The sequence below is a fragment of the Phacochoerus africanus genome, chromosome 15 (assembly GCF_016906955.1).
Source record: "Phacochoerus africanus isolate WHEZ1 chromosome 15, ROS_Pafr_v1, whole genome shotgun sequence".
Lineage (NCBI taxonomy): Eukaryota > Metazoa > Chordata > Mammalia > Artiodactyla > Suidae > Phacochoerus > Phacochoerus africanus.
The window spans coordinates 32,104,421-32,125,902 of record NC_062558.1 but is presented as its reverse complement, the minus strand read 5'-3'; the positions used below and the strand labels follow the sequence as shown (position 1 = coordinate 32,125,902).

Below are 21,482 nucleotides of genomic sequence, written 5' to 3'. Positions count from 1 at the left end.
ACTCCCTCCCCCATGCCCTTGGCAACTACAAGCCTGTTCTCCAAGTCCATGAGTTTCTTTTCTGTGGAAAGGTTTGTTTGTGCTGTATATTAGATTCCAGATATAAGTGCTATCACATGGTATTTATCTTTCTCTTTCTGGCTTACTTCACTTAGTATGAGAGTCTCTAGTTTCATCCATGTTGCTACAAATAGCATTATTTTGTTCTTTTTTATGGCTGAGTAGTATTCCGTTGTGTAAATGTACCACATCTTCTTAATCCATTCATCTGTCAATGGACATTTGGGTTGTTCCCGTGTCTTGGCTATTGTGAATAGTGCTGCAATGAACATGTGGGTGCATGTGTCTTTTTCAAGGAAAATTTTGTCGGAATACATGCCCTGGAGGGGGATTGCTGGGTCATATGGTAGTTCTGTATTTAGTTTTCTAAGGTACCTCCATACTGTTTTCCATGGTGGTTGTACCAATTTACATTCCCACTAACAGTGTAGGAGGGTTCCCTTTTCCCTACACCCTCTCCAGCATTTGTTATTTGTAGACTTATTAGTGATGGCCATTCTGACTGGTGTGAGGTGGTTTCTCATAGTAGTTTTGATTTTGCATTTCTCTAATAATCACTGATGTTGAGCATGTGCTTGTTGGCCATCTGTGTATCTTCTTTGGAGAAACGTCTATTCAGATCTTTTGCGCATTTTTCAATTGGCTTGTTTTTTTTTTGCGGTTGAGCTGTGTACGTTGTGTATTTTAGAGATTAAGCCCTTGTCAGTTGCATCATTTGAAACTATTTTCTCCCATTCCATAGTCTGTCTTTTTGGGTTTTTTTATGGTTTCCTTTGCTGTGCAAAAGCTTGTCAGTTTGATAAGTTCCCATTGGTTTATTTTTGCTTTTATTTCTGTTGCCTTGAGAGACTGACCTAAGAAAACATTTGTAAGGTTGATGTCAGAGAATGTCTTGCCTATTCATTATAGTTTTGATTTGCATTTCTCTAATAATTAGTGATGTTGAGCATTTTTTCATGTGCCTGTTAGCCATCCATATGTCTTCTTTGGAGAAATGTCTTCTCAGGTCTTCTACTTTTTCAAATGGGTTTTTTGTTTTGTTTTGTTTTGTTTTGCTGTTGAGTTGTTTGGGGGTGTTAGTTTTAAAGCAGCCCTGGGTGGCTTGGGTGGCCAGCAGCTGGGAGAAGCCCTAGACTAGGGCCCAAAATGACAGGCCATGGGTTGTTGTTAGGAGACTGGGTGCTGCCTGTCCCACCCTTGCCAGCTCCTTCCTTTGGGGTCATGGTGGGTCCCGTCACCTCCTGTGCTCTGCGCCCAGATGCTGTGGCACCACCCACCAGCCAGCAAATGCAGGGGCCCTGTTAGCAGCTCTGTGCGGGCAGGAGGGCTTTGGGCACCAGACAGTTAAGATCCAGGGATGAAAACAAAGATTATTAAGAACGTTTATTTGGGTTCTGTCAAAGGAAATGACGGAAGCTTTTCATATAATACTGAAGATGCTTATGCTGATATTTTTTCATTGATTGAACAGAAAAACACTCTGTGCAAAGGTCATGTGCGGCACATATACCATAACGGATTATAAATGATTCACGAACCAGTTACTATCCAGTACTCTCACATCACACTGTTGTGAGATTTGCTTTTGCAGATGAAACCAGAAGTCTGAGACTTGTTCATCTTGTCTCAGTGGTGACAAGGCACAGGAGGACTAGCTAATGCCCAGTATTACATTGCTATCAAACTTAGTACTATGACTGAAAAAGCAATGTGAGGCTAAACTGGACTCAGTGAGAAACCCAGGAACACCGTGGACTACGGACTGTTGCCCCAAGCCTCGTGGGCACCACATGTTTGGGTGACCGTCCACACTCAGTCCTTCACACTCGGCAAGGGGCAGAGCAGCGCCACCGCAGCTGTCTTTTGAAGCAAGGCCCCCCTGTGGTGTGGGCATATGGAGCCATCAGCTGAGGCTGATGACACCCTCCCCTAGACTGGCCAAGATTCGGGTCTTCACCTGACAGCTGAACTGGTCACAGCTCTGGAGGCAGAAAGTTGGGAAAGTGACATTCCCCACCCCAAGCTCGATGTTTCCAGGCTTGTACATAGTGCCTTTGGAGCAACTGCTGCCAAGCAGCCATAATGTCGTGAACAAGCTCCATATTAAGGAGCTTAACATTCTTCTGGTCAGTGATTATTTTTAAGGATTTCTCACACTGTGCAAGCCCAAGAAGTATGTCACAGCTGGGTACCAAGTAGCTCAGAAACAAAAAATCTGACCCTCAGTTTTGATGCCTTTAAGCCATGACTGTTTTACTTGTCACCACTCTTCCCTACTGGGTACATTTATAAGGAATACAGGGTTTTTTTCCAAATGGTTAAATGAGAAACCAGTATCACAAAGACCCTTGCAATTATTTTTCAGGGATCATCATCTCGGTTAAGACACGTTCAGAACGGCAGCTGTTAAGGTTAAAACAGATAAATATACAACTGGCCACCAAGATCCAGCACCTTGAATTCAGCTGCTCTGAGAAGGTAAGAATATGGTTGGGAAAATGCCCTCTGTCTGCCCAGAGGGTTCCCTCCCTCCAGCTGGGTGCTCCTCCCTGTCAGGCCTGTGCTCATACGGGGCCCTTAGTCCTGAGCCCCCTTCCCTGGGTCACGTCTTCCTGGTTCTTTCAGACTCAGCTCCCTCCCTGCAGCTGCACCAGGCACCCTCCTTCAGGTATCTGTCCTGGCCTGGGCCCGCTGATTGATTCCACAAGGAGCATGGCGTTCATTCAGCTCTGTGTCCCTGGGTTGTGCCTGGGGCTCACTGCATGACTGCCACGTGCCAGGTGAGGCTCAGAAGGTAAATCCAGTTATTTGTCTGCTTTTGTAATAACAGGAACAAGAAATTGAAAGACTTAACAAGCTATTGAAACAGCATGGACTTCTTGGTGAGGTGAACTAGACGCTATCTGCTCCACCCTGAAGGGAAGACCCTGCCTTACTGGCTTGTGACGCTTGTGACAAGAAGGATAGCTCCCCCTCCTGGGGCTGTGTCGGGAGAGGTTTGCTTTGACGGCCTTGCCTCACTGTCGCCAGCTCGGATTCTGGGGACACGGACTTTCAGAAGGCTCTGTGTCTTCCTGGGCGTGACTGAGAATGTCCATCCCCCATCCCACCCCACACTCTAACAAATGTATCATAAAACTATACTTTTCTCATGTCCAGCACTTTCCTCTTGCTTGAAAATGAACAAAGCTGGACAGTTACCAGCAGTATATAATCTCATCAAGTGTACAGTTGTCTCATGTCACATGTATGTTGAGGAACCAGTGCATCCTTTCATATGGGGACTCTGAAAGACAAAGAAGAAACAAGGAAGCTACTTTAGCTGCCCAAACATTCTAGAAGAGTCTTTTCTATTTCCAAGCTGTTCTGATCTAAACAGCTTATCGCAAGTTCCCCCCAGGAGCTGTTCTCCCCTGCCCCCTCTCTGCATCCTCCAGCTCTTAGCTGGTTCCACCTAGTTCTGCCACCTGACAACATTTTTCTCAATTACTGTACAATTAATGTACAAAATAAACTCTCTCCTTCCCTTGGGCCCTCCTACTATATTCTTTCCAGCTTCAACTGCTTGGAACCACTCTGTGGCATCCTATTCCAGCCCACCAGCTGGAGAGCAGGCTGGCTCCAGTGCCTAGTACAGAAATGGCAATTAGACCAAGATGCCACTGTAATTAACATGACATTTGGAGGAAGATCCCCTCGTGAGACCTTGTACTCTGTTTGCACGATTTTATACAATAATTTGCTATTTTTGTACTCATTTCAACAGGACCTGAAAAGATAGAAAACCTGAACTAAAAACAATGAATATTTTTTAAGTAACTCACATTAAAGCAGGGGATGAATAAACTGGATAAACCCTCAATGCCTGCGCTACTTCAAGGTCTGATTACTTCGCTGACTTCCCAAGGTTGCAACTTGGTCTCCACAAGTGACCTATGTGTTGAGAGCACTGGTAATGATCAAGACCAGATGGGGGCCCCTTTTAAAGTCAAACCAAGTAGAATGAAATTGCCAAAAGGAGAAAAGGAAGGAGGGGAGTGAGTGGCGAGGGGAAGTGTGTTGGTTTGGGGGCAACCTCAAGGGTTTTAAGTATAATAAAGTGGAGTGTCTCTGGGTCCCCACATGCTCGAGTCTACAGGCGTGGTGTAGTTTCCTTGTTTAATGACTTACGTCAAACAAACGGGAAGAAGAAATTAAAGGGCAGCCTGGCGTTGATGTGTGGCCGAGCTCTGAAGCCTGCCTCTGCAGGTGCAGACACATCCACAAAAGTAACCGCAGTAGAAATAAGAATTGTCCTTTCATTTCCTGAGTGGGTCTGTAATAAAAAGTCAGAGTGATGCAAGCCCTGCCTTCCAGCGTGTTACCAGGATAACAAAGGTGGGACAGCTCTCATTCCCTTCCTCACCCAACTGCTGTCGGTTCGTGAATCTGGTAGCCACGCAGAGAGCTCATCAGCCATTAACTCAGAGGAGACAGCTGTCATTCAGGTTGTCCTAACACATCAATATCATTCACAGCTCAATTTTCATGAGAACTGTAAATTTCAAATCTAAACAAGAATGCTAATGTGACTAAAACCACTGTGTTCAGTGGAATTTTTTTCCTCTAAAAGATAATGACTGCTAAGCTGTTTTAAGAATTCAGATTGTTTAAATTTTAATAATTATCTTTTTTTTTTTTTTACAAAATAATAAATTTCATCTATCACAACTGAGTTTTGTCTGGACTCATGTCTTAACCCATACCTTTAAAGTTAGGCCTACCTCAGAAAAAGAAGATGAAATTAGATTTGCAGTTACATTGACTATTTTAGCCTGTGGGTTCAATAAGGATCCATATTTAGTCCACTTCACTTCTATAGCCAAAGCCACTGGGAGCTGGCAAGAATCCTGCAAAACAAAATGCCATTAATCAATGTATTATACAACCTCAAGTCAAACTTAATCTGCAGTTCAGAGTTTTAATTATAAAATGTTTCACATATTACAAAATGTTCTGAACAAGAGAATGAATAGACTCTAGAAGTTCAGATAAAAACAGCTTAGAGAAAGCACATATTTTAAAGTACTCAATGCTCCACCTAAAGCATAATTTTTCCATCCCTTCCTATTTCTAAAGAGGCCAGCATTTACCTGGGAGTTGTGGTAACTCTAATAGCTAAATGTGGAACCTCCAGAGCTTTAGGAGCTCTAACCTCACCTACCTGTTTACATCCACCACAGAGATACCTTAGAGGAGAAACTGGCAATGGGGGAGGGAGTGGGAAGTAGTAGTATTATCAGAGAGAAATTAAACCTGACTGCATACCATGTTAAAATGCACTTAGAGAAAATTTAAGGGCTTTCTTTTCATTTATCTTATTTCATCAGTTGGCAATGAAGATGTTACATCAGGGTAAACAGACAGTGTCTTAAGTTGTCAAAGACATTAACTCTCCATCTGAACCGAGAGCACTGGCGCCACAATGGCGCTGCCCAAGTGCAGGCTGGACACTGGGAGCCAGGCCTGAGGCCTCTGCCCCAGGACCTTTGTTTGGTCTTCCCCACGGGGAAAATTGGCAAGTGGGCCTTCCAGACCTCTTTCTTGCCTTTAGTTTCTTCAGTTGGTAAACGTGATAATGTTGAAGCCGTACAGTGGGAGGTGGAATTCCACTGTAGTGTTCTACTTCTGTGTAGGTAAGAAAGTTTCCCACAGTAAAAAGTTTTTAAAGATACATCTCTTTAGGGCATGAGAAGCTAGCAGGCCTGCTAAATTTGGTGCCTGCCAAAGAGGCACGGGTGAGATTCCTTGGCTTAGAACTGCCGTTGAAGAAATCTACAGGCTGAAAAATCCTTGAGAATATTATTAGGAGGAGATGCAGCTGATATGGACTGAGTCTAGCAGATACTCTTGTGCCGCTCCACCCGGAAGGCTGGTACGGAACCTGCTCCCGGCCCTCTGAGCTCCCTGGACCAGCACAGACCTGGGCAGTGCTTATGTCCACCCTGCTGCCTCTCTCCGCCAACTCTGTCTTCCCTTCTGAGGGGGAGGTCATAATTGGATGTCTGAACCCATCTCTGAGAAGCCCCAAGCAGCCTGCCTGGTTCAATGGGGCAACAGAGCTGAGCCAAGACTCAGCAGCTGAACAGCAGGGACCGAGTAATCACAGGTCTCCACTGGGCACCGGGTGGGGAGGGCGGGATCAGAGCTAGCGAGCTAGTCTTCACCCCCTTTATCCCCGAGCTATAAATACACCAAGCAGATAATGAGAGGCCTGAAGCAACTGTGACAAGCAAAAGCTGGGCAATTAAAGGATAAGATGGAGAGCACGCCTCCAGTGACGGGCGGCCCACACTCTGACTGCTGAGACAAAAGAAAAAGGTGGGCAGAAGAACCACATGTGATCCGGAACCTATTTGTAGAATGTCAACTTCCATTAAACTCCTTTGGGAACTTTAGAATTGAAAGCACTCACATGTGGACTGCTTTTATAAACCAGGGAACAATGGATGGGACAGCTATGTGGATGGGGGAGTCTTGCTGAGACAATCCTGACACAGCTATCATATCACGATGTCTAAAGGAGGCCTCGTATAACGCCAACCAGGAACAGGATGGAGACTGGTCGCGGTTCCCATGTATAGACTAACCTCTAGGCACCACGAACATCACCTCATTTAACCCTCAGCAAGCCCATGGGGTCGGTACCAGAGCTATCAGGTGAGGAAACAGGCTCAAACCCATCCAGCTGCTGGCCAAAGGCAACAGTGGGGCAAACTCAGGACTCAGGATCCAGGTCCATCTGACAACATTGTCCAGGCTCCTATCCAGAGCACCCCCACAATAATAGGTGCCCCCTACCCACCGGCATGTGGCCTTCCAACTTCTCCCCTTTTACCTTCACATGGGATGTCTGGGTGATGAAGTGGATGGGCACCCAGTCCAGCACATCCTGGGCCTGGGAATTTCCAAATGGGGCCACGTAATCTGGGAAGCCCTGACCCTTCAGCAGGCTCTTCACCTTCTGGGCTGCCAGCCGACATGTGATAGTTTTGGTCAGCCTTTTGGGAAGGAAAACGAGGTCAATTGAATGAGGTGATTGTTCGTTCATACCTGCAGTTTTTCTTTTTTAATTAATGTCAGTGATGAATACTGGTCTAACCAAAATAAGGATGTCAATATCCTGGGGAGATATAAGGATGGGAAGCAGTGTGTGGTGGGATAGGGATCAAAGGAGAAAGAGCCAAATCTTCACCCTCCACAGTGGGAACTCAATAAATAAGTAGAATAAAGTAGATAAACAACAAAGACCTACTGTAGGGAACAGAGAACTACAGTCACTAGTTTGATTTTTTTTCCTTTTTTTTTTTCTTTTTAGGGCCACACACTTGGCATATGGAAGTTCCCAGGCTAGGGTTCAAATCAGAGGGACAGCTGACAGCCAAACAGCCACAGCAATACCAGATCCCAAGCCACATCTGCAACCCACATCACAGCTCATGGCAACACCAGATCCTTAAGCTACTGAGAGAGGCCAGGGATCAAATCCGCATCCTCATGGATACTAGTCGGGTTCTTAACCCTCTGAGCCACAACAGAAACTCCGATTCAGTATTTTGTAATACCTATAATGGAAAAAAAATCTGAAAGAGAATAGATATGTATGTGTGTGTGTGTATATACAAGAAATAGTCTCATATGTGGGCTAAAGATTTGGGGGTAAATTTTCAAAAAATCAGCTATAACAGTTGAAAGGGACTGCCTCTGGGATGGGGAAAATGAGGGTAAGAACTGCTATCTTTAGAACATGCCATCCAGAGCTGTTTGACATTTTACATTATGTTTGAAAATAAAAAAATAAATTACAAACAGAGATCACATTCAGGCTTCTTCTCATTAGGTTAGCTGTGCTGAGTATATTAAAATTCAGAAGTATAGGAAGGACTTCAGGGAAAGTATTTTTCTATGAATTCAAGTGCAAGGCCACCTTAGAAACAAAACATACAAAGCTTTGAGATTTTCACTCTGCCTTATTTGCTAAGCAAAACGGTTGTAACAATTTTCCTTTGAATCATGACAAATGGTTTATGGCTATGAGAATTAAAATAAGAAAACCGAAAACTACATCATTATAAGTTATTGTTACTGTTGCGACCATCCACTAATAATAATGCTAATGACCTTGGCAGCTGATGCAGAGATTTGACTAAAATGGGGAAGGGTAGAAATGCTTTCTTTTCTGTTCAACACGAGTTAGTCTCTTACCTGAGTTTACAGCCAGATTGCATGTTGTAACCAAATAATACTGGGGTCCGGATCCCCTCTATTGCTAAGCAGTCTTGCTCAGTTGTGCTACGAAGGATAGTAAATTGTCCGTATCTATTTGTGGTCTGAATAATCCCAGACTTTCATAGAAAGTTAAGGGAGTTGCCTGGTACTGACAGAGCTGACTCAGCAGATGGTGTCACACATGTAATGTGAGGCCTATGAGACCCAAATTACCCCGCTGGAATTTTGACAGTTATTTCCCAGGAGAAGGCAAAAAAAAAAGTATTTTCCTTGATTAGGAGATCCTCAAAGAAAAATTCTCAAACTGGTCCTTCAAAATTAATTCCAAATTTTCAAAATCACTCAATTTGAGTCTCTGTTTAAGTGTAAAATACATCTAAATATCTGTCAAATTTTCTGTCTTAAGATTTTCATTGTAAGACAGTTCTTGGGCCGCACTGATTCACCCTGCCCCACACTGCCCTGCTTGCTGTGCAGACTCACCACCCACCAGAGCCACCTAGAGCATGTCTGGCCGAGACTGGTCTCTCCCATCCTCAGGAACCTCAGCAGTAAAGAAAAGTGTGGCCCACACACGTGGACAAGGAAATCAAGCTCCTCTACAGAACCAAAAAGGATATCCCTTCCGAGGCTGAAATCCAGCAGCTAGCGGGAGCCCCAAACCATAACCGGGGTTTCCACTGAGAGGAACTGGCTTTGTATTTTGCTGAAAGACAGTGCAGAAATGCCCCCAAGTAATTCTCATGTTAATAAGGAAATGGCAGAGGGGAAAATGAAATGGTTTTCATAATAAAATCTGGGATAACCAACCAATAAAAGAATTTCTCCCCCTACTCAGAACTATAAATATATCTGCTGGGTGTAGGAGTATAGCATGCTGTAAAAGAATAGGCTCACACAGAAGAGAATCTTATTCCCAAATGGAAAAGATACAAGGACTCTGGCTTGATTTCATTATAAGCTCCACATGCTACACACAACCCTTTATTCTGTACAAACAAATGTGGTAATACTTTTTTTTTTTTTTTAGGGCCACACACACGGAATATGGAGGTTCCCAGGCTAGGGGTCGAAATGAGGCTATAACTACCTGCCTACACCACAGCCACAGCCACGCCAGATCCAAGCCATGTCTGCAACCTACACCACAGCTCACAGCAATGCCGGATCCTTAACCCACTGAGCAAGGCCAGGGGTCGAACCTGCATCCTCATGGATACCAGTCAGATTAATTTCCACTGAGCCACTGAATTCCAGATGTGTTAATACTTCTAATTGAAGATTCTTTTCACTAAATCATGATTTCTTTATACTTGGCCATTACACACTTGTGCAAAATTCATCAAATTTACCTGAATAAAATAAATGTCAAACTTTTGCTGGAGTGGAACCATTGCACTGCTAACTGCTCCCAGAAGGAGAGAGAGATCAGCTTTTGTTATTTCACCTGCATCTGTATATGTGAGGCTGTACTTTACCTAAAAAACAAAATGACACTTCAAATACACCTGTTCCAAATACATTTATATTGCTATATTAATGACTAAAATAAAACATATATATTTGCCTCCTATATATATATTTCTCCATGTGTTAAAGCTTTTCTCTTCCTGTCCAATTGGATCATGGGAGGTGATACCCCAGCATCATCCTCAGCTGACAGATAGGGTCATTTGAGGCTCTGTATACCCAATCACATAAGTTCCAAATTAGCTGGTCTGAGCAAAAGGTAATCAGCCTGTCTCTGCAGATAAATGTGTTAAAACAACAGCTCCAATTTGACCCCTAGCCTGGGAAGTTCCATGTGCTGCAGGTAGGGCCCTAAAAGGACAAAAAAAAAAAAAAAGTGTTGTTAGAATAGCAGCAAGAACAAATTTTGATGTATTCCCTTTTTTTTCTTTCTTTTTCTTTCTTTCTTTCTTTTTTTTTTTTTTTGCCATGCCTGAAACATGTGGAAGTTCCAGAGCCAGGAATCAAACCTACACCACAGCAGTGACCTGAACCGCTGCAATGACAATGCCATATCCTTAACCCACTAAGCCACCGAGGAACTCCCTGGTTTTTGTTTTGTTTTGTTTTTTTATGGCTGCGCCTGCGGCATACTGAAGTTCCCGGGGCCAGGGGTCACCAGATCTTATCCGCATCTGCAAGTTATACTGCAACTTGCAGATCCTTAGCCCACTGAGCAAGGTCATGGATTGAACCCACATCCTCAGAGAGACAAGGTTGGGTCCTTAACCCGTTAAGCCACAATGGGAACTTCCCCCTGATATATTCTTACAAGTCACTAGGTATCTGGAGAAAAATCACACATGATTATTTCACAGCCAGAGAAGTGTCCTCTGGTGAGACAGGATATAGGCAAGCAGGAAGCTGGAACAAGCAATACCTTCGGATGGGCCAGAGCCCCCTCTGGAGAGTGTCCAGTTACTACCCCTTAGGACCATGCAGGCTTGAGTTGGCCACAAATAGTGAACTTTTTGAAGCCAAATTGGGTTCCTACCTTGAGAACAATGTTAATGCAGATTTTATTGTGTCCAGCTTCCACATGTCTTGGCTTCAATAAGTCAATGCCTTCCAGCCGGGTTAGTGTTTTATTTAGAGACTGAATGACAATGGACTGAACAGTGATAGGGACCTGCAAAGTAAAGAAGTCTTGGATTACTAAAGACATACCACAACAGAGGTGAATGGATTAGAAATAACAAAAAACTTGAAACACACTTTCATGGATATACTGCCAAGCAGGAAAAAGCATGCACAGAATAATATGCATACCAGAATTCCATATTTGCAAATATGGGATATATGAAAATACATATATACATTCATACAGAAAGTATCTGAGGATGTAACCTAAATGCTAAAAATGATTATGTCCAAAAATACATTCACACAAAAACTTGAACACAAGTGTTCACAGCAGTATTCATGATCACCCCAAACTGAAAATGACCCAAATGTCCATCAACTGATAATGGATAAACAGAATACAGTCTATCTACACAATATAATATTATTCATCCATAAAAAGGAATGAGGCTACAGCACAGATGATTCCTGAGAACAATGTGCGAGGCCACATATTATAGGATTCCATTTATAGGAAATGTCCATAACAGGCAAATCCACAGAGACAGACCCTTCTCTGCTGGGGGAAAAGGTTCAGGGAGAATGAAGAGTGACTGCTAATGAGCAGAGGGTTTCTTTGGAGAGTGATGGAAATATTCTGGGATTAACTGGGTGATGGGAATGTTCTGGAATGTGCGATTAGTGCACAACCTAGTGAATATACCAAAACCCACTGAATTGCACACTTTTTTTTTTTTCCTTTTGCCATTTCTTGGGCCGCTCCTGCGGCATATGGAGGTTCCCAGGCTAGGGGTCTAATCAGAGCTGTAGCCACCAGTCTATGCCAGAGCCACAGCAACGCGGGATCCAAGCCGCGTCTGCAACCTACACCACAGCTCACGGCAACGCCGGATCGTTAACCCACTGAGCAAGGGCAGGGATCGAACCTGCAACCTCATGGTTCCTAGTCGGATTCGTTAACCACTGCGCCATGACGGGAACTCCTGAATTGCACACTTTAAATATAAGTTTTATGATGTGTGAATTCCTATCACACCATCAAATGCATAATAAACTTTCACATGCAAACCACAGCTCCTGATAAATGCACTCACTCTGGGAGTTCCCGTCGTGGCTCAGTGGTTAACGAATCCAACTAAGAACCATGAGGTTGTGTGTTCTATCCCTGACCTTGCTCAGTGGGTTATGGATCCGGCGTTGCCATGAGCTGTGGTATAGGTCTCAGAAACAGCTCGGCAAAAAAAAAAAAAAAAAAAGAAAAAAAGAAAAAAAGGAGTTCCCGTAGTGGCACAGTGGTTAACGAATCCAACTAGGAACCATGAGGTTGCCGGTTCGGTCCCTGCCCTTGCTCAGTGGGTTAACGATCCTGTGTTGCCGTGGGCTGTGGTGTAGGTTGCAGACACGGCTCGGATCCGAGTTGCTGTGGCTCTGGCGTAGGCTGGTGGCTACAGCTCCAATTAGACCCCTAGCCTGGGAACCTCCACATGCTGCAGGAGCAGCCCAAGAAATAGCAAAAAGACAAAAAAAAAAAATGCACTCACTCTATACACACACGTACGCATTCTCCACACAGTGCCAGGGTCCATCCCCTCAACCCTATCAACCCCTGTGACCCAATTTATACACAACTTCTACATGCACTCTTACACACACACACACAGGGCTGTGGGACATGGGTAAGAAAAGCAGAGACAGATAAATCCCTGAAGCACAATGAGGAAGCCCTGGTCAGACCAATGCTATTAAAGGACATTTTTCACTCATGGCAGAGTGACAAGGCACCAAGCAATCCTATAAATGGCTCAAACCTTTAGATTCTTGGGCTGCTTCATATCGTGAGACAAACTGGACGTTTGCTCTAAATGTCTGCTCTTAGAAACCACTGTTTAGGGAGGAATCTAACTTGTATCGAGTTGTTTACATTGCTTTGAACTTTGCCCTCAACCATGTACCATGCTGTTTATAATCAAAATTACCAAGTATTCCAACTGTCATTTACAGATAAACAAGTAGTCCTTATGTGTCTGCTCCCATGACCAAGAAGACCTGCAACTGTCCTTATAAGTCAAACCTCTAATAGAAAAGAACATGACATGGTTTAGAAGCAAAGATGGGCAGTCATGTGACGGAGTCACAGAAGGGCAACACTTGTCATCACAATGTCCTCTGCGTAACAAGCAGCACCACTGGGTTTAAGAGTTCCGCAGGGAGTCCCACGCGACTGAGTTAATTATCTCGTAAGTTTAAGTCATCAGACAACCCTGGGATCCTTTAACTGAGCATGTCCTGATGTGGCACACCTTCCACACAAGCCGCTGAGGAGCCATTCTCGTGGTGAGTGAGGGTGGCTGGCAGACACAGAAGGGTTCAGTTTAAACCAGCTTTGTGAAGACCGACGGATGAGGTTAAGTGACAAGGGCTGCACTAGTCTATCAACATCAAATGGAACAGTCAGAGGAATGGAAATGCTAGCGCTGTTCTGGTTTCCTGAATGTCCTATTCAATGTCTCCCATTCACAAGCTAGGAAAGGCAAAGAACTAAAGCACACTTAACAATGGAACGACAGGGCCATGACGACCTTTCTCTAATGGTTCAGTAGATACTGACAACTATTCCAGGCAATCATAATGGGCTTCATTTAATGGTTGGATCCAATTTTTATATTCCTGATCCTCTCACTCACTTTGGAAGCTGCATTAAAAAAATTTTTTTTTTTAATTTAGGAGTTTCTGCTATGGCACAGCAGGTTAAGATCCAGAGTTGTCTCTGTGGCAGCATGGGTTTGATCCCCAGCTCAGTGCAGTGGGTTAAAGGATCCAGGTGCTCAGATTCAACCCCTGGCCTGGGAACTTCCATATGCCATGGATGCATAAAAATAAAATTAAACACATCTCGGATATAAGCACAAGCTCTGGTGCCACACAGATCTGAGTTAGAAGTCCTGAACACGTGGCCACAAAACGCAAAGAGAGAATGTGTGAAACTTCTAACTCAGGGCTTGGCACACAGTAGAGCTAGTCCAGTGTCATAGTTAAGAATAAGGTCTCTGGGGCCAGAGAGCCTGGTTTACTGCCCCAGCTCTGCCACTCTCCGGTGTGTAGCCTTGGGCAGGCTAATGCATCTCTCTGACTCATGTGCCAGAGAGTGCCAACAAAAGGACCTATCTCCTAGGATGGCTGGAACAACTCGAGGACCGTGGACTGGAGTAGTGCTTAGAAGAGAACCTGGCACATACATGCCCCTCAGTAATGTCCCATTATTTCTCATAATAGGTCTTCCCTACTTGATTGAACCAAACCTTCATTCGTTGAATTGTCCACTGATTGCCCAATACATACTAGAAACCACCTTAGTACTGATGCCACATGGTGGACAGGGAGGCTGCCCCCACAGACAGTTCAAGCTTTGAATGGTAGAATAAAAGCATTTTTTTAGTGGTTGGAGGTATTTAAGAGCTGGTCTACTATATGGCTTTCAAACTGGGTCCCTAGGAGCCATAGGATTCCTCCAGAGGGACCAAACAGAAGATGGGGAGACTGCGCAGGTAGAGGGCTTCTGACCCCACCCCTGCTCCAACTAGGGCTTTGGATTCGATCCATGTTACACACCAGGGAAGGTTCTGCTTAAAGATGTACTGTAACTAAAATAAGTTTGACAGGAGTTCTCTTTTGGTGTAGCAGGTTAAGGATCCAGCATTGTCACTGCAGTGGCTCGGATCACAGCTATGGTATGGGTTCAGTCTGTGGCCTGGGAACTACCACTTACCATAGGTGTGGCCAAAATTAAGTAATTAATTAAAAAATAAGTTTGGCAGCAGTTTCACACATCCAGGCCCACACACAGTAGTGTGAAATCCAAAGTCACAAGACTATTTCCTCCCAGATGGCTATCTCGAACATGTTTGTGACCAGAGACTTGATGAAATCAATCACAGCAGGGACTGCTGTCTGCAGAGTACCACGTAACCGACGCCGCGCCAATCACCACCTGTGTGTCCTCTCACTGGAGCCTTACCTCAAGCCTCTGGGGCAGACACCTACCCCCACCTGCAACTGGGGAGACCGAAGTACATGTCACCCAATAACGGCAAAGCAGAGTTTGGAACCAAGGCTGAGGTTCCCCAGGCATTGGAAGACAAGGACAAGGTCATGCATGGCCTTGGGCCTTCTTGGGGACTGTATTCACAGGCAGGCACAGGACGCAAACCCCAAAATAAGAGGTAAGATCCACCATCCTTCTGACATATCCACAAAGAGATGTGGCTTCCTGACCACAGCCCTAGAGAGCCCCTGGGCTGGGGCGTTAAGGCTTTGAATAGAACCTACCAGTGACCCAACCCTGGAAGCTACTCTGAGAGTGCTCACCTCCTACACGAGTGTATACATTCACTGGGCAAAATGTTTCTATCTTCTACATGGACACATAGCATGCTGGGAGCTAGCCAGCTCTCCTGACAAGAAACTGAGACAACATCAAGGCACTCCCTAAAAGCACAGAACCTATCACACAGTACCTACCACACAGTCACTCAAGACAGCTAGGTCATTAAATATGAACAAGTGTGGACTACAAAACTAAGGGAATTTGAAAATATGACCCTTTTGTGATCATAAAAAGGTGGTTTATAAGGTGTTTCCCTATTTCATTTCTTCATGCTTTCCGGCAAATGTTTTTGTTACTGGCAAAAATGTACCCTTCTAATCATAATGTATTCATTTCAAAGGGCTCCAAAATAAGACAATTCCACTAAGAAGTACTCTTACCTTTGTTCCTGAACCAGGCACCTAGATAAAAAGAACAACAAATTTTGTTAAGTTCAACAAAAAGAAACATTTTTATTGCTTTTTTGGAGTGTGGGTTAAAGGGCATATTCGCCATATTAAAGATTTCTCAAAGAGGAAAACAGAAATGTTCTTAATAAAGACTTGCCATCTATCTATATTTTTGTAATCTCCATCACAATGAAAGAGGTAACTTTATATTCTCCTTCCACATCCATTTCCTTCAGATTGGAAACTCACTAGACCAGTCTGGCAGGGCTCATCTCTGGAAGCCTCCATACTTCAGTGGACTTCGGTCATTATTCAGTATTTTCCATATGGTCATCACAGCACAGTAATGGAGACATGGCTCCCATCCTCCTGGTCATTTGCACTGGGCCTGTCCTCACCAGAAGGACACCACTGCCTGCCCAGCTCTGGTCCCCTAACTGCTCTTCCTGCCTCGAGGCCAAGCTCCTGGCTCCACAGTGCAGCTGGAGCTCTTATCCTGAAGGACTCGCCTTCCCTTCACTCCTGTCCCCACCTCCAACCACAAGACATCCTATTAGGCCACTGGGAGCTCTGGGAAGGGAGATGAGTAGAAATGTCTGGGGCCCTGAGCTGAAAAAGAACTATGCCTGCACGCCTGAGGGACTGCTTCCAGGACAACTGTGAGAAGTCATAGCAGCTGGAAGAATTCACAGGCATAGATGGCTGACGGGGAGAGGAAAAGGTTAAACTTGATTCTGAAAACTGAAGCTCCAATGAATACAGGTGCCATGGACCCCCTACTCCCACACTCCCTACTGCAAAAGAAGGAAATCAGGAGGAGAGAGAGGCTTTCACAATCATCATATGGTCTTTAATCACAGTCAAATGTCTTCTCCCCCGTGACCCTCCACGTCATCCACTGAGTGGGTCAGCTTCCTCTCTCATCTATTCAGTTCAGGCTTCAGTCACTGCAAGCAGGAAGAAGGGGCCTTGTTCCCTTCTCCAGCACACCTATTTCCTGTCCTTTCCTGGGTGCTTATTTCATTTGCCAACCACAAAGAACTTTTTGGTGCTAATATAATCATTTCTGTGATAGTCATTAAAATGCTTTTATAATTCTAAAGTTTTTGGTTATTAATAAAGGTTTTTTTAAATTCATGAGACAGACATTATTGGTTACCATCAAAATGACTGAAAGCAAAAAGAAAAAAATGAAAGCAAAATATGAGCTAACTATAAAAAAATAAAAATTATTTTAAGTGATCATTTCAATCTTTGGTATCAGTATTCTAAAGAACTGGAGAAGAAAAATTTGGAGTGTCAATCATGTACTGAACTGATTCTCTAGTTGTCATATTTTAAAAGGGTACAAAGAACAGAAAACAAATCTAATGAATCGGTTTCACTTCAAAATAATTCTTACCTTCAAAATTTTAGGGCTGCTGTAATAAGCCATGCTCAGGGTTTCTATTTCTTCACACTGTTCCAAATTTATCCTTCTGGTGCACTTAACAGCTTGGTTAACCAGAAATGCTGGAAATCGTAACATTCCCAAGGAAAAGGGGAAAAAAATGTTAAAAGAAAATTTTCAACTGTCCAATGGTAACTGAAAAATTGTAATCTAAGTAAAACCGCAAAGTTATGACACAAAACTTGCTTAAGATAGGGCTTAAAAAATTATTTTTCAAATATGTGATACATTCACATGACTCAAAATTCAAAAGGCACAAAAAGATACTGAGATAAGTCTCCCTCTGAACCCTGTCCCCAGCCCCCAGCAACTATCAGTTCCCTTCCCCAGAGACAATCAGCATGAACTTTCTCGTATCTTTCTGGAAATATCCTATGCAAATAAAGGTGTGTATATAAATATAATTTTAGTATTTCTGCCTCCTTTTGGAAACAAACACACAATATATATTCTGCCCTTTGTTGGTTTTTTTTCACTGAACAATTCATCTTAGAGTTCAGCCTACCTTAGTACATGAAGAGCTTCCTCCTCCTTTTTTAGGAATAATTAGTATTCTATTATAGACACACCATAATCTATTCAATCAGTTCCCCATGAATGGACACGTAAGCAGTCTCCAGCTCTGCTATCATACACAATGCTGTAGTTTATTGTTTTGTACGTGGGCCAGAGTTTCTGCAGGACCAGCTTCTAGAACAGCTAGGTCAAAGGGCATATTCATTTGCAATTTTGATACCTATTGCCAAAGTGGTATCAATACAGAGGCTAATCCAATTTTTAGTCCCACCAGCTATATAGACAAGTGACTATTTCTCCACAGCCTTAACATCCTTACACTTTGCCAATCCATTAGGTGGAAATGATATCTCAGTTGGTTTTAATTTACTGTTCCTACTGTGTGAGCAAGGTTAAGCATCTTCTCAACAGAATGTATTCCTTCATATGGCAAGTGTTGCTTCATTAGGCCACATGCTACCATCCATGGCTTAGCAGGCTTCTGCACAGTGAGGCTGGCTAAGGACTGCAGAGCCATGCCTGTTGCCTTCCACTGCCAAGAGGGCTAATCCACGATTCCATGATGCAACTGAAGGAGAAGTAGGATCCATGGGAGGCAGTTGCATGAGTTGCATCCCTGCTTCACTGCCACCTGAGTGAGCCTGAGCAAGAAACTGAATGTGGGAGTTCCTGCTATGGCTCAGCAGGTTAAGAATCCAACTAGTAACCATGAGGATGTGGGTTCAATCCCTGACTTCGCTCAGTGGGTCAAGGATCCATCGTTGCTGAAAGCTGTGGCATAGGTCACAGACGCAATTAGGATCTGGTGTTTCTGCGGCTGTGGTGTAGGCCAGCAGCTGCAGCTCTGATTCAGTTCCTAGCCCAGGAACTTCCACATGCCACATGTGCAGCCCTAAAAAGAAAGAAAGAAAAAAAAAAGGAGTTCCCATTGTGGCTCAGTGGTTAATGAACCCAACCATTATCCATGAGGATGTGGGTTCGATCCCGGCCTTACTCAGTGGGTTAAGGATTCAGTGTTGCCGTGAGCTGTGGTGTAGGTTGCAGACACAGCTCCAATCCTGCAATGCTGTGGCTGTGGCCGATGGCTACAGCTCTGATTGGACCCCTAGCCTGGGAAACTCCATATGCCATGGGTGCAGCCCTAAAAAAAAAAAAAAAAAAAAAGACAGAAAAAAGAAGAAACAACGTTTCTCGGTTTCCTCATCTAAAGAATGAAGATAATCCCCCTGCCCCCGAGAATCACTGTAAGGATCACATGGAAAAACACATGCCATCACTTAAGACAACACCCAGCATGCAGTAAATGCTTAATCAATGTTAGCTACGACAAACCTAAGCTCCAGTGAGGAAAGAACTTTCCAACAACTGGAATAGTTAAACAACTGAGTGGGCTGGTTGCAGGTAGTGAGTTCCCCATCATTACAAGTGCTCAACAGTGACTGCATGTGGTAGGAAAGATTCCAGCACTGGGTGGGAAACTATAAAATCTTTGAGGCCTCTTTCAACTCTAAGACTCTCTCTTTGTAGTTATGAAGCCCATTTAATTATGACTGCTATAAATTTATTTATTTTGTCTTTTTGTCTTTTTAGGGCCACTCCCGCAGCATATTAGAGGTTCCCAGGCTAGGGGTCGAATCAGAGCTGTAGTCCCTGACCTACGCCACAGCCACAGCAACACCAGAGCCGAGCCACACCTTCGACCTACACCACAGCTCATGGCAACACCGGATCCTTAACACACTGAGCAAGGCCACGGATCGAACCCATAACCCCATGGTTCCTAGTCAGATTCATTTCCACTGCACCACTAGGGGAACTCCATATAAATTTAAGAGCAAGAGAAAGAGAAACTGCCATTCTCTTACCTGCAGGGTTATTATCGGTACACAGAGATGATGTAAGGGGTGAAGGAAACCTCAAAAATGAATCTGAAGTCTGCAGGTGCGCCCCATACTGCAAAGAGAACAACCGACAGTGTCAAGGTGCTACTAAGGCACCCGATCAACTCTTACCAGACACCTGCTATGTGACAGGCAGCATTTCAGGCATCAGGAACACAGGGATGAACAAAACACAGATGTGGTCCCTGCCCGCAGGGAGCTTACATCTAGCTGTCCTACCCTTTTTCTTTCAAGGATGTGTTTCTGCATGTGCATGCTGCTACATTTGCAGGCATTTCTATTGTAGGCTATTTTATTTCTAGTCCTCTGGAAAAGTATGTAAGAAGCTCACATAGGTACCAGCAAGGGGGAAACATGCCCTCTCCTTCACTGGAGCTGGGAGTACAAACTCCTGCAATCTTTCTGGAGGGCAATTAGTTGTCGGTATTTTAAATTTCCATTCATTTTGACCAAGTTAATCCATTTATAGGATCGTATCTTAAGGATATAAACGGATAAAAAATACGTATCTAAAAGAATGTTTATTGTGGGAGTTCCCTGGTGGCCTAGTGGTTAAGGATCTGGAGTTGTCACTGCTGTGGCGTGGGTTCAACCCCTGGCCTAGAAATTTCTGCATAATGCAGGTGCAGCCAAAAAAAAAGTTTATTGTGGATTATTTATAACAGCAAAAACTAGAAATGAATGTTTGTTAAATAGTGGAATGGCTCAATAATAAATAATAATACATCCATGGAAGGAATACTTTACAGATTAGTAAAATGTAGTTTCAGCACTAGCTCCTCCTCTTTCTCATCACTTAAATGGGGACGATGACATAGCCTTCCCAGGGTTATGTGCAGTATGTCTAAAGAGCTCCACACAGTGCCTGGCAAATGAGAAATGACCAAGAAATGGTAACTTTTTTTTTTCTTTTTTGGCTTTTTAGGGCCACACCTGCGGCATATGGAGGTTCCCAGGCTAGGGGTCAAATCAGAGCTACAGCTGCCAGCCCACATCACAGCCACGGCACCGCAGGATCCTTAACCCACTGAACGAGGCCAAGGATCAAACCCGCATACCTCATGGATTCTAGTCGGGTTTGTTAACCGCTGAGCCACAAAGGGAACTCCCAAGAAATGGTAACTTTTACAGTGATGTGGGAAGATGCATAAAATGTATCACTGAATAAAAAAGGAAGTTTATAGAACAATGTGGATAACTTCCCACTTCTGGGGAGCTCCAGTTGTGGCTCAGGCAGTAACGAATCTGACTAGTATCCATGAGGATGCAGGTTCGATCCCTGGCCTCACTCAGAGAGTTAAGGATCTGGCATTGCCCTGAGCTGTGATGTAGGTCGCAGATGCAGCTCGGATCTTGTGTGGCTGTGGTGCAGGCCAGCAGCTGCAACTCCAATTTAACCTCTAGCCTGGGAACTTCCATATGCCTCGGTGTGGCCCTAAAAAAAAATAAATAAATAAAAGTCCCACTTTTGCACAGTACTATATGTATATTTTAATAGATGCATTTAAAAATGCAGGAATATAAACCAGTCTATTAATAGTGATTTGCAGTGTGCATTTTAATGGAGATGGGGGGGCTTTCCATTTTTACTTATATACCTCTATAATTTTAACTTTTAGAACTAGCACATGCTGCTTTTATACTTCTCTTTTAAAAAGATGTTTCCAATAACATAAATCATATATACATTTTTAATGACTACATCCACAGCATATGGAAGTTCCCGGGCCAGGGACTGAATCCAAGCCGCAGCTGCAACAACATCAGATCCTTTAACCCACTATAGTGGGCCAGGGATCGAACCTGTGCCTCTGCAGCAACCTGAGCCACTACAGCCAGGTTCTTAACCCACTGCACCACAGGGGGAACTCCTAATGTATATCATATTTAAAGGTTTACTAAAAAATGGATAGTAAATAGCA

General features: G+C 43.9%; 2 protein-coding genes across 11 annotated transcripts in view; one reads left to right on the top strand and one right to left on the bottom strand.

The window, feature by feature from the left end:
- HVCN1 (hydrogen voltage gated channel 1) overlaps positions 1-3,279 on the top strand; it is a 35,835-nt gene extending 32,556 nt beyond the window's left edge. For 6 of the 7 annotated variants that reach the window (XM_047759763.1, XM_047759761.1, XM_047759762.1 and 3 more), the window contains one exon: positions 2,426-3,279. In XM_047759763.1, the coding sequence (XP_047615719.1) occupies positions 2,426-2,826 (401 nt within the window). In that variant the 3' untranslated portion in view covers positions 2,827-3,279. The remainder of the gene's footprint in view (positions 1-2,425) is intronic. The other variant, XM_047759767.1, reaches the window with a different exon arrangement.
- The window catches only part of TCTN1 (tectonic family member 1), a 33,426-nt gene continuing 13,372 nt past the window's right edge, over positions 1,429-21,482 (bottom strand). The window contains exons 5-15 of one of the 4 annotated variants that reach the window (XM_047759757.1): positions 19,525-19,612; positions 17,096-17,205; positions 15,685-15,705; positions 10,832-10,966; positions 9,681-9,806; positions 8,949-9,034; positions 8,305-8,445; positions 6,938-7,100; positions 4,824-4,949; positions 4,231-4,375; positions 1,429-3,346 (exon numbers count right to left, since the gene is read on the bottom strand). In XM_047759757.1, coding sequence (XP_047615713.1) covers positions 4,232-4,375; positions 4,824-4,949; positions 6,938-7,100; positions 8,305-8,445; positions 8,949-9,034; positions 9,681-9,806; positions 10,832-10,966; positions 15,685-15,705; positions 17,096-17,205; positions 19,525-19,612 — 1,140 coding nt within the window. In that variant the 3' untranslated portion in view covers positions 1,429-3,346; position 4,231. Of the gene's footprint in view, positions 4,376-4,823; positions 4,950-6,937; positions 7,101-8,304; positions 8,446-8,948; positions 9,035-9,680; positions 9,807-10,831; positions 10,967-15,684; positions 15,706-17,095; positions 17,206-19,524; positions 19,613-21,482 lie in introns of all 4 variants that reach the window. The other 3 variants (XM_047759758.1, XM_047759760.1, XR_007132137.1) reach the window with 3 other exon arrangements.